This window comes from Rhinichthys klamathensis, unplaced genomic scaffold (genome assembly GCF_029890125.1).
Source record: "Rhinichthys klamathensis goyatoka isolate OS25496 unplaced genomic scaffold, OSU_Roscu_1.1 h1tg000055l_1, whole genome shotgun sequence".
In the NCBI taxonomy this organism is placed as follows: Eukaryota; Metazoa; Chordata; class Actinopteri; order Cypriniformes; family Leuciscidae; genus Rhinichthys; species Rhinichthys klamathensis.
Genome location: NW_026606600.1, coordinates 6,459,744 through 6,474,804, shown reverse-complemented (window position 1 = coordinate 6,474,804; position 15,061 = coordinate 6,459,744). Strand labels below are relative to the sequence as shown.

The 15,061-nt window shown below is 41.4% G+C and overlaps 2 protein-coding genes across 3 annotated transcripts; both read left to right on the top strand.

Annotated features, from left to right (window-relative positions):
- The first annotated feature begins 1,020 nt into the window (after window positions 1-1,020).
- Window positions 1,021-2,559, top strand: si:ch211-260e23.8 (protein C19orf12 homolog). Of its 2 annotated transcripts, none has more exons than XM_056248386.1 (3): window positions 1,021-1,121; window positions 1,530-1,723; window positions 2,055-2,559. In XM_056248386.1, the coding sequence occupies exons 2-3, from the start codon at window positions 1,564-1,566 to the stop codon at window positions 2,318-2,320; spliced, it is 426 nt and encodes a 141-aa protein (XP_056104361.1). In that variant the 5' UTR covers window positions 1,021-1,121; window positions 1,530-1,563; the 3' UTR covers window positions 2,321-2,559. The 2 variants fall into 2 exon arrangements, with proteins under 2 accessions (XP_056104361.1, XP_056104360.1); XM_056248385.1 differs by having other exon boundaries at window positions 1,044-1,121; window positions 1,563-1,723.
- Window positions 2,560-3,743: 1,184 nt separating this feature from the next.
- On the top strand, window positions 3,744-5,013 carry zgc:101715 (Protein C19orf12 homolog-like). The gene is made up of 3 exons (XM_056248384.1): window positions 3,744-3,835; window positions 4,073-4,241; window positions 4,343-5,013. The coding sequence occupies exons 2-3, from the start codon at window positions 4,082-4,084 to the stop codon at window positions 4,606-4,608; spliced, it is 426 nt and encodes a 141-aa protein (XP_056104359.1). The 5' UTR covers window positions 3,744-3,835; window positions 4,073-4,081; the 3' UTR covers window positions 4,609-5,013.
- The last annotated feature ends 10,048 nt before the right edge of the window (window positions 5,014-15,061 follow it).

Sequence of the window (15,061 nt, the reverse complement as noted above, 5' to 3'; positions counted from 1 at the left end):
GTTCTTGTTTACCTCGGAAGTCTCACGGGTATTCACAGATAGGCTTTCATATACAATACTATATAAAAACATCAATCTATTCAAAGCCACGTAGGCGCTGATTGAAGACTTTTATCTTCTAACTGCTTACATGTCAAATTGACTGACTAGTGCTGCATAATTCACAATTAAAACACAAGTGTAAGGCACAAGTCTGTAGGCCTACTTTACTCTTTTTCTTTAGCGCTGTCTCAACTAATATAATATTCCTGTAAATTTGTGTCAAGTAGCCTAAGAGCAGTTTTAACCAACTGACTAAAAACACAGACATTGTAAAGTGCATGAAATTATTATGATAATTAGCTTGTTCAAAATAATTATGCCATCCCAGTCAGTCCCTATTTAATTTAAAACATTTTCATTGTATTTTTAACACACAAACTAGTTTTACTTTATTGCAACATTTTGCTTCTGTTATTTATTTGTTTAAAAAACTTCTGTCACCTTGAAAGTACGCATTGACTTCTACCGGGAAAAAAAAATACTATGGAAGTCAATGGGTGCCGTCAACTGTCTGGTTAACAATATTCTTCAAAATACCTTCTGTGTCAACAGAAAGAAACTCATACATGTTTGGAACAAATTGAGGGTGAGTGAGTGATGACTATCCATTTAGTGTGGCCCTCTAGAGGTTAAAACAGCATGGGACAGTTTTTAATAACCTGAGCCATTTAGTTCCTTATTTTACTCGTTTATCTTTAATCTCAAAATGTCAGAAAAGACCCATTTTATGATAAACATTACATTTTCAAATGATTAAGTCTAGGCCTATATCTCATTCAGGTATCTGCTGAGAACTGACTTGATCTTGAAAAGTAAATTCTATAGGATGAAAAACTAAAAAACTATAGGATGTTCCATGAAATATAGAGGGAGATGCCTCATGTATTGTGTGTTCATATTGATATTGTCATAGAGATTAACACAAATTAAATCGAGAGGACCCACAAGGCAATCGGCTCGGCTCCACATCAGATGAGCAGACTGCAGAATTGTGCAAGTAAGTTGAGCAATCCCACTCTGATTTCACCCAAAGTGACTGTAACAGGCGTCTGCTACAGCTCCTCTTTAAAGAACAAAAGGTAAGCTCTTTAAAAACGAGTTGCAATAATGCAGTTTAAATTCTATAATATTAAATATTATCATATTAATGCACATTACGTATCCTAAGTGTCAAAATGATTTATTGTAATGAAATAGACTTTGTTTTGTTTTAAAATGACATTTTAATAATTATTTTAGTTTTTAAAGATAATATTGTGTAATCCATAATATCGAATATCTCACAATTGTCCTAAGAGTAATCTTAGTTTCTATTATTTTCACATTATTCGATTGCAGAATGTGAAATATAAATATGTAGTACTGTCCGTAATAATATTTGCTATCATGAAATCATTTGAAATAGGCCTAGTTATATTCTCAGATGATGCACGTGAACTGGCAAAGCATTTGAGCATCATCGTGACTTTCAGTTCTTCTCATTTAAGGGGGAATTATTCTTTTTCTCTTGACATCATCAGAATGAGCGGGCGAGTGGATGACGTTATGCAGCTTTGCTGTGAGGTCTCGGCCAGCAGGAAGATGACAGCAGCAGTGAAGAGCTCTGGAAAGGGAGCTGCAGCGGCTGGTGGAGGTGCTTTTGTCGGGGGAATGGTTGGAGGCCCAGCCGGTATCGCTGTTGGTAGGATCATGACTCTGTTTCCCATGCAATCCACGAACTTTCATCTACTTTCATCATAGGGTGGTGTTATTTTATCTTGAATGTATCTTTTTTGTTCTCACAGTCCTTTCAGTAAGGCGACACCATCAACACCAAAAAAGAATTAAAAACACGTATAGACATATATTATAAAAACAAGATTAATTCTTTTAATCTTTTGATAGCCCTAGTATTTTTTTGTTACAACTTTTTAAATAAATATTTAACACTCTTATTAAGCTTTATAAGTAGAGCTTTAATATAAACAGATTAATCATATTCTGCGTATGAATCTGTCGATATATTACTCTAGGTGGTACTTTGGGAGGTCTCATGGGAACTTGGATGACCAGTGGCCAGTTCAAACCTCTTCCTGAGATCATCATGGAGCTGCCTCCTAAATATAGGGAGACACTGTACTCTGATGTCACGGCTGCACTGGGCACACTGGACTGGACAGACGTCACTAGCCTCATTGCTCTGGTTATGGGCAGTGCCACTCTGCAAGAACGAGTGCTTGCTGCTATACTCTATTATGCCACGAAAGAGCTCAAGGCCGAAGTGCTGTATGAAAAATGACCACTAAAGGGTTAATGTCAACAGCCAGGGTTTCCAAGTCCTGGTCCTGTTTGGTTATGTATTAGATAATCCTGTTGCTTTTGTACTCATGTTCAGGCTCCTCTTAATCTTCTTCTTCTCTCTTCCAGTGCCATTTAAACCATTAGCTATTTTTGTACAATGCAGGTTACTCTAATAAAGCGCATGTCGTTTCTGTGGCTAAAAATATTCTCTAATAAATATATATCTCATCTTTGCGATGGATTATTATTTTATTTATTTTATGTTTTACTAATTATATTTTATATAGTAAATTGTATGGAGTTTAAACCAATAAACTTTTATTTCTCATATATATACAGTGCCGGTCAAAAGTTTAAAACACATTACTATTTTTTAATGTTTTTGAAAGAAGTATCTAAAACTCATCAAGCCTGCATTTATTTGATCAAAAATTCTGGAAAAAAACCCCCATTCATATTGTGAAATTTTAATACAATTTAAAATAATGCTTTTCTATTTTAATATACTTAAAAAATATATGTATTTCTTTGATGCAAAGCTGGATTTACTGATGAATAAAAAGTTAAAAAGGACAGAATTTATTCAAAATATAAATCTTTACTATCACTTTTTATCAATTTAACACATCCTTGCTGAATAAAATATTAATTTCTTTCAAAAACTTTTGAACGGTAGCCTAGTGTATATTGTTACAAAAGATATTTATTTTAAATAGATGCTGATTTTAAAAAACGTTTTCTTCATCAAAGACAAAAATGCCATAAAAATTATCAAATTAAAATGTTATAAAAAAAATATTAAGCAGAACAACTGTTTCCAACATTGATAATCATTATATTAGAATTATTTCCGAAGGATCATGTGACACTGAAGACTGGAGTAATGAAAATTCAGCTTTGCATCATAAATTATATTGTAAAGTATATTAAAATAGAAAGCCATTATTTAAATTGTAATACTATTTAACAATATTACTGTTGTTTTTCTATATTTTGATCAAATAAATGCAGGCTTCATGAGCATAAGAGGCTGCTTTCAAAATTATAAATAGTAATGTTTCCAAACTTTTGACTGTACAAAAGCATATAAACTGAAATTATATGCTATATATAATTAGCCACATGGGTATCAGCCAAGGTTTGAATGACTCAGCTTGACGGATGCAATCATTTTTACTTTTACTTAGTCGAATTTTTACTTATCTTTCCTGCAATGTTTCTACTTCTTGGGTGTCACGATTTTACAGAATGTTAACATTTATTATTTATTTAATAATTCAATTCGTTTTTTACTACAACGACCTGAAAATCAATTCAATAAATTATGTGACACGTAGCCTGTTTTAAGTGTGTGTCCATCTGACTAATCAGCAAATGTTTAAGCGCAGAGACAAGGTCCTATAGGCCTATAAGCTGAGGAGAGCGCGGAAGTGCAGGAATTCATGAATGTGATACCGAAAGTAACTTTGTCTTTACCATTAAAATCTGCTCGAGTTTAAAGAGAGACACTCAGGTAAGAACTGCAAAGCCTTGTTAAGTAAAATCAGAGATAGGCTAGGCCTAGTTTATCTAGTAGCTAGAGAGTAAAAACTTATTTTTTTAAATTGCTGTGCGTCGATCCTATTTTCTCAAACATGAAAAGTAGCGAGGCCTCACAAATACCCGAAATTATTAGAGAAGTTTGTGTGTCGTTTGCAATTTTCCTCTTCCTTTATACATGTGTGGCATCGTTGTTTATTGATATTTTCAGCACGTCACAATGGCAAATCGAAAAGATGATATTATGAAACTCTGCTGTGAAATCTCCGCAAATAAGAAGATACAAGCAGCATTTAAGAACTCAGCGAAAGGAGCCGCAGTTGCTGGTGGAGGGGCTTTTGTAGGAGGACTGATCGGAGGTCCAGCTGGTATAGCTGTTGGTAATGTTTATCCGTGATTTCTTGCTGCTCAAACATCTAGTTCACTTATTAACCACAAGATGGTGCTATAGATTGGTTTTATTTATTTATATTGCTTACAGGTGCTGCTTTGGGAGGTGCGCTGGGAGGATGGATGACCAGTGGCCAGTTCAAGCCACTTCCTGAGATCATCATGGAGTTGGCTCCTACACAGCAGGAGAAACTGTACTCTGATATCATGGCAGTAATGGGTACACTGAAATGGACTGACCTCACTCAGTTAATAGCTCAAGTTAATGGGAATACCGCTCTACATGAGCAGGTTCTGGCTGCTATACTCAATTACACTAAAACCCAGCTCAAAGCTGATGTGAAGTATGAAGATTGAACACTGAGGGTGAATGTCGCTGGTTTAGTTACCCTTTTAAGTTATAACTTTTAGTTACTCTTTCTGTTTTTTTAATGCATTTCTTTCTTTCTTTTTTTTTATACAGAGTTACATAGGTTTAACTATTGACTTTAAACTAATGACTATTGGCATTTTGTTAGCAAAAAGTATGATAAAGGTGTATTTATAGTTGAAATATCTTCTGATGTATAAGAAACTGTTGGTATAATGTGAGACTAAAAATGGTTGAAACACTATTTGTAACAGAACTAAGTTGGGACAAGCTAGAATAATGTGGTTGCTACAGTTTATATTCTTGATGTCACATGTACAATTTTAACCCTCATCCTTCCCTCGAGTCCGAAATTATTATATATATTTTTTTAATTAAACATTGAGTGTTTATTGGAGTGTTCCAAGACCTTAGGACCTTACTTGAACTTGGAATACACACACATCATTTACTGGATTCAAGGAGTTTGTGTGGTTTAAATACACAAATACACACACACACACACCTAGGAATTCATATAGGAATATCTAGGAATGAACATAATGGGGACAATGTTTTTTCTTCAATTTTTTTCAAATATAAATCAATCAGTCACAATTCATAACTGCTCACAGATATGAAGTTACAGGAGAACAGTCCATTTGCTCCATATAGAGCTATAAGGCCATGTGGCAAGACTCATGAAATATCATGTTGCTGTTTTTTCACAATAGATCTGCAAAGACACCCAATGTGAGACATTTTGAGCTGAATTAAAAAGGTTTTGCATGGAATTAGTTATTTTGAATTGAAGTTGAAAAAATGTGAAGAATGTGCTTAAATTATTTATTTTTTGATAAATCTAGTAATTTAAAGGTAAATAAAAAAATAAAAACTCCCAAAAAATTATATATAGTCTATATATAAAGGTATAATTTTAGGCCTTCTGTCATTTTGACCAGCTTGGAAAGGATTTGTTACAAAGAGCAAAAGGATGTGGCAAAGTAGAACTTGCAATAGGCCTATAGGCCTACATGTTTAAGTCAGACAGTTTACATTTTTGACAAATCTCAAATGGGCAACTAAAACATGTACATTTACATTTAGTCATTTAGCAGACGCTTTTATCCAAAGCGACTTACTACTGAGGACTAAAGCAAGCGTGTCATCGTGAAGAGACAAAAACAACGCAGGAAGTGCTCAAAATACAAAGTTCAGGCACTGCTCAGAGTGACAAGGGAGGATTTAAAGGATAAAGAAAGAAAGAAAGAAAGAAAGAAAGAAAGAAAGAAAGAAAGAAAGAAAGAAGGATTTTCTTTTTTTTTATGAGGTTAAGTGCTCACGGAAGAGATGAGTTTTCAGTTGTCTTTTGAATGCTGTCAGGGATTCTGCATTCCGGATGAGGGTGGGGAGATCATTCCACCAGCATGGAACCGTGAATGAGAATGTTCTGGAGAGTGATTTTGTGGCTCTTTGTGATGGTACCACTAGCCGTCGCTCATTGACCGATCGTAGGCTTCTGGTAGGGATGTAGACTCGTAGGAGCGAGTGAAAGTAGGACGGAGCTGAGTCTGTGGTACATCTGTAAGCAAGCGTCAATGCCTTGAACTTGATACGAGCAGCAGTGCAGAGAGATGAACAGAGGAGTGGCGTAGGCCCTTTTGGGCTCGTTGAAGACAAGATGAGCTGCAGCATTCTGGATCATTTGTAGAGGTTTAGTTGCACATGATCAGGGCCGGCGCTAGCCATTTGGGTGCCCTAAGCACAAATGCTTGGTGGTGCCCCCCCACTCCCAACCACCAACCCAAGGAATAACAAGCATTCAGAATTTCTTAGTTAGGTTCTCTTTACTTCCAAAATAACTGCTGCAAATAAATCATTTTACATTAACAATGGCACCAAATATGAAAATAAATAAATAATATAAAGGTTAAAATTATAAATACCAAAAACCACCACAATTACTAAAAACACAGATTTGGAACATGAATGATAAATGTGTGTACTGTGCATAATTATTTTGTATATATATATAAATACACAATTGCATGTAGGTATTTAATAAATATTTGTTATTTATATATAAAATATTAAAATTTATATATAATATAAATTATATATAATTATATACAGTATATACATGCAAATATTTCTTAAATATATACATGTGTGTGTATTTATATATACAAAATAATTATACACAGTACACACACATATATCATGTAGACACAAACTTTTATTTTGGATGCGATTAATCTTTTCCCAGCCCTAATAATTTGACAACTCTGTGAATATGAAAATATACAAACACTGAGATTGTAGGTTTTTTTCTTCTAATTGCAGTTTCACCAACAGATGTCGCCCTTGGGCCTTGGCCTATGAACCTCTTGAAAATTATCCGCATAGAACAGTGTTTCTCAACCTCTCCTGCAGGGACCCCCTGACAGGCCATGTTTCTGTTTTAACCCTGAAATGGCACACCTGATTCAAGTCATTAAAGGCTTAATGAGTAGTTGACTAATTGATTAATTGAACTATTCCTACTCTAATTACTCATTAAGCCTTTAATTACTTGAATCAGGTGTGCCATTTCAGAGTTAAAACAAAAACATGGCCTGTCAGGGGGTCCCTGCAGGAGAGGTTGAGAACCACTGGCATAGAACAACAACGAAAAAACGTATCTAAGCGGTCTTCCTCTTCTTCTCAAACAAACTAACTGCATCTTAAACAGCCCAAGTTTCAAAATTCGAGAAACCCCCGGACCCCCGTTAAAATAAAAGATTCAACATGCAGGGCTAAAAAAGCCCCGGATCATTTGCACTACTAGCGACGCCCCCCTGGACATGCATTCACGACGCAAGGGCGCCCGCGCTACAAAACTAACATTTTTATTTAAAACATTGTCTACCTGCAAGCAACGCGCGAGTATCATCCCGCTGTCTCTTCTTTTTCCTTTTTTCCGCCCCCGACTCTTGGTGCCTTTTCGAGGCCATGTCTGAGGTCGGTGTCTGCCAAATTTTACATTGATTGAGGCATAATCGAACAGACCACTGGGAGGTGGGGAAGGGGGGGGCACCAGAGGGAGACTGGCACAGGAGATTCACCTTTTTCTCGACTAATTTGGTCTAGGCCTATATTACTTTTGTATTGCTTTTGTATATTAACATGCTTTAGAAATTTTTTATTTGTTATTTATACTAGTAGCCTATTGTGATGATTTTTCACGACCCAGATTTTTTGGTGCCCCCCCCAAGCACTTGGTGCCCTACGCGCAGTGCGTGATGTGCGTGTGCGGAGCGCCGGCCCTGCATGGAAGTCCAGCCAGAAGAGCATTGCAGTAATCAATCAAGCCTAGAGATAACCAGGGCCTGGACGAGAAGTTGTGTTGCATGCTCAGATAGGAAAGGCCTGAACTTCCTGATGTTGTGCAGTGCAAACCTGCATGATCGAGCTGTCTTTGTAATGTGGTCTGTGAAGGTCAGCTGGTCATCAAATGTTACTCCAAGATTTCTGACCGACCTTGATGGGGTGATTGAGGATGAATCTAGCATGGCGAAGTCGTGTTGTAGAGATGTATTGGCAGGGAGGATGAGAAGCTCTGTCTTTGCCAGGTTGAGCTGCAGGTGATGTTCCTTCATCCATGCCGAGATGTCCGCCAGGCAGCTTGAGATCCGTGCAGCTACTGTGGGATCATCTGGTTGAAATGGTAGAGCTGGGTGTCATCAGCATAGCAATGGTAAGAGAAACCATGCCTGTATGATGGGTCCCGGTGATGTGGTGTAAATGGAGAAGAGGAGGGGTCTAAGCAATGAACGCTGAGGAACCCATGTGGTCAGTTGATGTGCTTTGGATACCTCGCCTCTCCATGCGACCCTGAAGGACCTGATAGGACTCAGTGGAGAGGAGTACCTGTGATGCCCATGGAGTGCTGAGAGGGTGGACAGAAGGATCTGATGGTTCACAGTGTCGAAGGCAGCAGACAGATCCAGGAGAATGAGAACTGATGATTTGGAAGCAGCTTTTGCGATCCGCAGGGCTTCCGTGACCGACAGCAATGCAGTCTCGGTTGAATGCCCTTTCTTAAAGCCAGATTGGTTTACATCCAGCTGGTAATAATATGTAATAATACACAATCATGTAAATACACACATGACCATGTAGATCATTTATTAACGTTGTCACAATGCAAAATGTGTAATTTAGGTGTCACTGCTGAATGGACATACATGCATGAAATACACAATGTCGATTGTGTAAATGTGAGTATCTTTTTATCCCAAGCCAAACAGATGCAAAATATGGAAACATAGGAAGGTAATATTCCATAAAAAATAAAAATCTGATATTTGTTTATTTTGGCTCACAAATGTTCACAACCATAGTGTGTTACTAACTCAGATATTTAAAGGGATAGTTCACCCCAAAATTAAATTTCTGTCTGTAATTACCCTCATGTTGTTCCAACCCCGTATGACTTTCGTTCATCTTCGGAACACAAATTAAGATATTTTTGATTAAATCTGAGAGCTGGATCACTCCTCCATAGGCTTCTAAGGGATCAAAACTTGCCGGCCCAGAAAAGTTACAGACATCGTTAAAATAGTCCAAGTGACTACAGTGGCTCAATCTTTAAGTTTATCAAGCGACGAGAATACTTTTTGTGCGCAAAAAACAAACAAAAATAACGACTTTATTCAACTATTCATTTCCTTCTCTGTTGGCCTCGAGATAGTTCACGTAGTGTAACTGCGCAGCGCTTCTAGGTTGTACGTCACACGCATCACACACATGACCAGCGTTGGTCAATAGTGAGCCTATGTGTGACGTAACCCAGAAGCGCTGCGCAGTTACACTACGTGAACTTTCTCTGTCTTTAACTTTTCTGGGCCGGCAAGTTTCAATCCCATAGAAGCCTATGGATAAGTGATCCAGCTCTCAGATTTAATCAAAAATATCTTAATTTGTGTTCCAAAGATGAACGAAAGTCTTATGGGGTTGGAACAACATGAGGGTGAGTAATTACTGACAGAATTTTCATTTTGGGCTGAACTAACCCTTTAATATCTGATATCAATCTCAAATATCAATTTTGCCCTAATGGTTAAAGAGTCAGACTGGTAACCCGAAGGTTGAGGGTTCAATTCTCAATACAGGCAGGAAATGATTGAGGTGCCCTTGAGCAAGGCACCTAACCCCCAATTGTTCCGGGGCTGCCCAATGCTCTGGGTGTGTGTGTGTTCACCACTCATTACTTCTAATGTGTGTGCACTAATTTAAATGCAGAGGACAAATTCCAAATATGGGGTACCATACTTGGCGTTCAAATGTCAACTTCACTTTTGTAATATAGGCTATAACCGTGGAAAACGTCTCTGGTTACTCACGTAACCGTAGTTCCCTGAGAGGAGGGAACGAGACATTACGTATGGGGAAATCCATTTTCCTCGAATCATGAAGTCTGATAGAATAACTCTTTTGCTTGCAAATAGCCAATGGTGGTCCCGTCATCACCTGATTGGCTGACACTCATTGGCTGAATCTTAGCTGAACGAGAGTTAGGAGACTGTAAGTCTTTCCCACATGGCAGGTTACGTAATGTCTCGTTCCCTCCTCTCAGGGAACTACGGTTACGTGAGTAACCAGAGACGTTCCCTTATCGAGTCGGTCTCTCGGTGAAACAAATGTACTGAATAGACATGCCTTTCGCCCACGCCCATGATGACGCCAAACTCCTAGTGGAGTGGGCGTGCACCCCTATAGGGCAAACGGCTTCCCGGGAAGCATAAGCCAGTCGCACAGCCTCCACTATCCAGTGAGATAGCCTCTGTTTCGACAGCGCGCCGCCTTTCTTGGCACCCGCGTAGCAGATGAAGAGCTGCTCTGAAGTTCGAAAATGGCTAGTTCTGTTCACAAAAGCACGCAGGGCACGCACGGGGCACAAAGCGTACTTCTGAGACTCTGAAACACTGACCTCATCGGGGCAAAATGCTGGAATTGTAACCACCTGGGCTCTGAACGGCGTTGAGAGCACTTTAGGCGAGTATCCGCGCCTGGGTAAAAGTCTGACCATGCAATCGTCCGGTCCGAACTGCATACATGCACTGTTTACTGACAATGCATGTAAGTCACCCACCCGCTTACCGCAGGCTAGCGCGAGCAGAAACGCCGTCTTGAATGAGAGTACTTTAATGTCGCTAGACTCAGCTGGTTCAAAAGGTGGGTCAGACAGCGCACTAAGCACTAACGACAGGTCCCATACTGGCATCTGACGAAGGCGGGGAGGGAAAAGCCGCCTCGCTCCCCGGAGGAAACTCGTTATCAAAGGGTGTTTCCCCACTGAATGGCCATCCACATTACGACAAGCAGCAATAGCGGCCACGTAAACTTTCAGTGTAGATGGCGAACTGCCAATATCCAGACGTTCCTGTAGGAAGGTCAAAATAATGGAAATATCGCAATTCCTGGGGTCCTCCTTTTTGTCAACACACCAGTTAGCAAACACCTTCCACTTCAGAGCGTATAAGCGCCTCGTTGAAGGGGCTCTAGCCTCTGCTATTGTCTGTAGCACCCGTTGTGATACTCCGTGCTGATCTGCCACACATGCAGGTCCCACAGCTCTGGGTTGGGGTGCCATATGGTGCCTTTCGCCTGAGATAGGAGGTCTCTTCTCGCCGGTATCCGCCACGGGGGAAAACGTGCCATGTTCACTAGCTCCGGGAACCACGGTTGGTTGGGCCATTTCGGCGCTACCAGAACCAACGCACATCTCTCCTCCCTGATCTTTTGCAGCACCAGCGGCATTAGCTTGATCGGAGGAAAAGCATACTTCCGCCCCTTTGGCCAACAGCTCGACAGCGCGTCTCCCTTTAGAGGGGCCGTCGTCAACGCAAAATACAGCGGGCAGTGGGCGTTCTCCTGCGATGCAAAGAGATCGATCTCCGCTTTGCCAAACAGATTCCAGATCGTGTTTACCGTCTGAGGATGAAGCCTCCACTCCCCGTGCACAATGCCATCCCTGGACAGCATGTCCGTGCCGCAATTCAAACTGCCCGGCACGTGCACTGTTTGAATCGACAGTAGTATTTTGTCCGTCCATAATAACAGCCGCCTCGCTAGCCCCTGCAGGGATCGCGAACGTAACCCTCCCTGGCGATTTATGTACGCCGCCACCGCCGTGTTGTCCGTTCTGATGAGAACATGACGGTCTTTCACAAATGGGAGGAAAACCCGCAGCGCTAGATGAACCGCTTCCATCTCCAAGCAGTTTATATGCCAGCGCGTCTGATCTCCTGTCCACGTACCGAATGCCGGTCTGCCATCGCAGAGGGCTCCCCAGCCTGACAGCGACGCATCCGTAGTGACCACTACGCGTCTGACCACTCTGCCCAAGGCAGTCCCCTGCTCGAACATGGTCGTGTCGAACCACGGCGCTGGAGTCTCCAGACATGAACGCGTTATTATGAGGCGTTCCGTTCCCGCTCTCCACGCCCACGGCTGAGTAACCAGTGTTGAAGTGGTCTCATGTGCAATAAGCCCAGTCTGCAGACGGAGGCTGCAGCTGCCATCAGACCAAGTAGCCTCTGAAACGTTTTTAAGGGGATAGCTCTGCCTTGAACGAATAGGGCTAACGTATTCTGAATTGACTGGATTCTCGACTCTGACAGCTTTGCAATCATAGTGCGTGAGTCCAGCACCATACCGAGGAAAGTGATGGACTGGCACGGTTGAAGCGCGCTCTTCTGCATGTTCACAGACAGACCCAAACCTGTTAGGTGGGCGAGGAGTCTGTGTTTGTGTTCCCCCAGGCAGTGTTAATTTCGTTGACGAAAATAACGACGAAAATTATTCGTCAACGACATTTTTTCACAGACGAAAACGAGACGATAACTAAATAAAACCTAGTTTTGAATGACAAAGACTATGACGAAAATCTATTGACATTTTCGTCAACGAATAAAAACTAGACGAAAATGTTAGATAGTGACGATTTGGGAAGCGATCCGTCAGAACTGATGTCCTGCGTGTGTGGAAGATGCGCACATTTGTAGGCTACTGTAACGTGATCTACCCCGCGGTCATAAAACGTTAAAAAATGTGAACGTCTGGGAGAATGAGTAGAGCAGACATATAGATCTCTGAATAAGAGTGACGATGCAAAAAAGAGCTTTATTCGGTGCGGTTTTCTGTGCGCACACACCTAACCCGAAGCGTGCAGTCATGCACAATACACCTACAGCGCGCGAGTAGGCTACTGAATTGAGCTCTCTTTCGTGTCTGAATGGAGAAATACACAACAGTATGTCTAAATGTCCTTTTTGGAGAGTATTCATGTAAAATATGCTGGTTATGTCTTAAACTGTGAGTGTGTCGGATGTGCATCAGTGCAATTGTATCCGCATGTCATTGGACATGATCCGACGTCTTAAAGTGACAGTGGCAATAAACCTAATGCGGTCCGTGTCCTTAATTTTGATCAAGCAACAAAAGAAAAAGAGAAAAGCATTCACTGTTTGTTAATAGCTTTAATAAGGATTAATTATATTTAATTCATACAAATAAATATATCTGCTTGAAAGAATAAAGAATGATGTGTAAGTAGTTATAAGGAATGAATATATCATTCATCGTAAAGAAGACTGTGTTGTACTTTAGGAAAAGTGGTTTTATTTCATTTTAAGATATTTTTTAAGTCACAGTAGTTAAATCTGTATCTGTATTGCATGTTCAAACTTAAAAATCATTCATATTAATAGGTTAATAGATGTTTTCTCCGGGAGTATATGGGTTTGGAAATTTTTGAGAAATTCTAAATTAACGCATTACAATTGAACTAAACCCATTATATTTTAGTCGACTAAATCTACTGTAGATTTAGTCGACTAAAATGTTATTGTATTTCGTCGACTAAAACTAGACTAAAACTAAAACAATTCAGATGACTAAAATATGACTAAAACTAAATGGCATTTTAGTCAAAAGACTAAGACTAAAACTAAATCAAAATTTGCTGACAAAATTAACACTGCCCCCAGGACACTCTCCGACCGTGCGATGACTAACCAGTCGTCGAGATAGTTCAGAATGCGCATTCCACTGAGCTTCAGGGGAGCAAGCGATGCATTCATACACATTGTAAATACACGGGGGGCCAGGGCCAGCCCGAACGGCAACACTTTGAACTGGTATGCCACACCCTCGAATGCAAACCGAAGGAAGCGCCTGTGATGCGGGGCTATCTGAATGTGGAAGTATGCATCCTTTAGATCCACTGCAATGAAGTAATCGTCGGGCTGAATGTGCGCGAGGATCTGCTTCACTGTTATCATTTTGAACGCGCGTTTCGCGAGCGCTTTGTTCAGTAATCTCAGATCCAAAATAGGGCGCATACCTCCGTCCTTCTTTGGTACTAGAAAATAAAGGCTATAGAAACCGGAATTTTTTTGCTCTTCGGGTACTGTCTCTACTGCTTGTTTGGCCAGGAGAGAGGAGATTTCTGCCCGAAGTAACGGAGCGCTCTGTTCTGACACCTCTGTCAAAATCACACCGCCGAAGCGGGGTGGTCTGCGAGCGAATTGGAGCGTATAGCCGCGTTTTATCGTGTTTAACACCCAATGTGATGCCGTCGGTAGTGTCGACCACGCGCTCAGGTGACTCGATAAGGGGGGCTTTAATGAATGCTGCGGCGGGGGCTGAGCGCCAGCCACCGGGGAAGCATTGACCGCTGTATGAATGGTAGATAGCTCGTCCGTGGCTTTTTGCACGGGGACATAAATAGCCATCTTCTCGGGTTTCCCCGAGCTTCCGCTCTGCGAAACGTCTCCCGGGGGAGAGGCTTCGCCTACGACACGGGTAATATTGTTGGGAAGAAGAAAGCTCTTTTGCTGAGACATGTAATGCACTTTGTTTATTGAAACAGAACACAGCGGTTTCAAAATCAACACATTCTCGTTTAACTCTGGGCGGGAACACGCCCTCTTCGCCGCGGGTCCGACGAACACGTCCCGCGCTCTCTCCTCCCCGACACGCACGTCAGGAGCGCTGCTCTTTTTTGCCCACTGGGCGCCCCTGGCTGCTTGAGGCCGGCTTCACACCAAAGCGGGGCTTCCTGAACTGCCTCTGGCGGAAGGGAGGCTCTGGCTCGCGACGTTCTGCCGCGCTCGGGGAGGCGCGTCTGTTAGGTCCCGCTGAGCGCTGCGCAGAAGATGATCTCGATCTCACCGCCGGGGGGGGGGGCTTGAGACCGTTTCGGTAGCTTGACGGTCTCGGCGTACTTGTCGGATAACGACTCCACTGCAACACCGAAAAAAGGCCCGTGCGGCTTACCGGTGCGTCCAGGAACTGCCTCTTGTCAGTCTCGCGCATCCCCGACAGCGTCAGCCACAGATGGCGATGTAGGGCCACAAGACTGCCCATATCACGGCCAATTCCCTGAGCGACCTTTTTAGGCGCCGCCAAAGCGAG

What these genes read in the sequence shown, in the direction of transcription:
- zgc:101715 (XM_056248384.1), top strand. Translation starts at nt 4,082, where the DNA reads ATGGCAAATCGAAAAGATGATATTATGAAACTCTGCTGTGAAATCTCC. An exon ending in TCCAGCTGGTATAGCTGTTG is followed by an intron (nt 4,242 to 4,342) that starts GTAATGTTTATC and finishes TATTGCTTACAG; the next exon opens with GTGCTGCTTTGGGAGGTGCG.
- si:ch211-260e23.8 (XM_056248386.1), top strand. Translation starts at nt 1,564, where the DNA reads ATGAGCGGGCGAGTGGATGACGTTATGCAGCTTTGCTGTGAGGTCTCG. An exon ending in CCCAGCCGGTATCGCTGTTG is followed by an intron (nt 1,724 to 2,054) that starts GTAGGATCATGA and finishes ATATTACTCTAG; the next exon opens with GTGGTACTTTGGGAGGTCTC.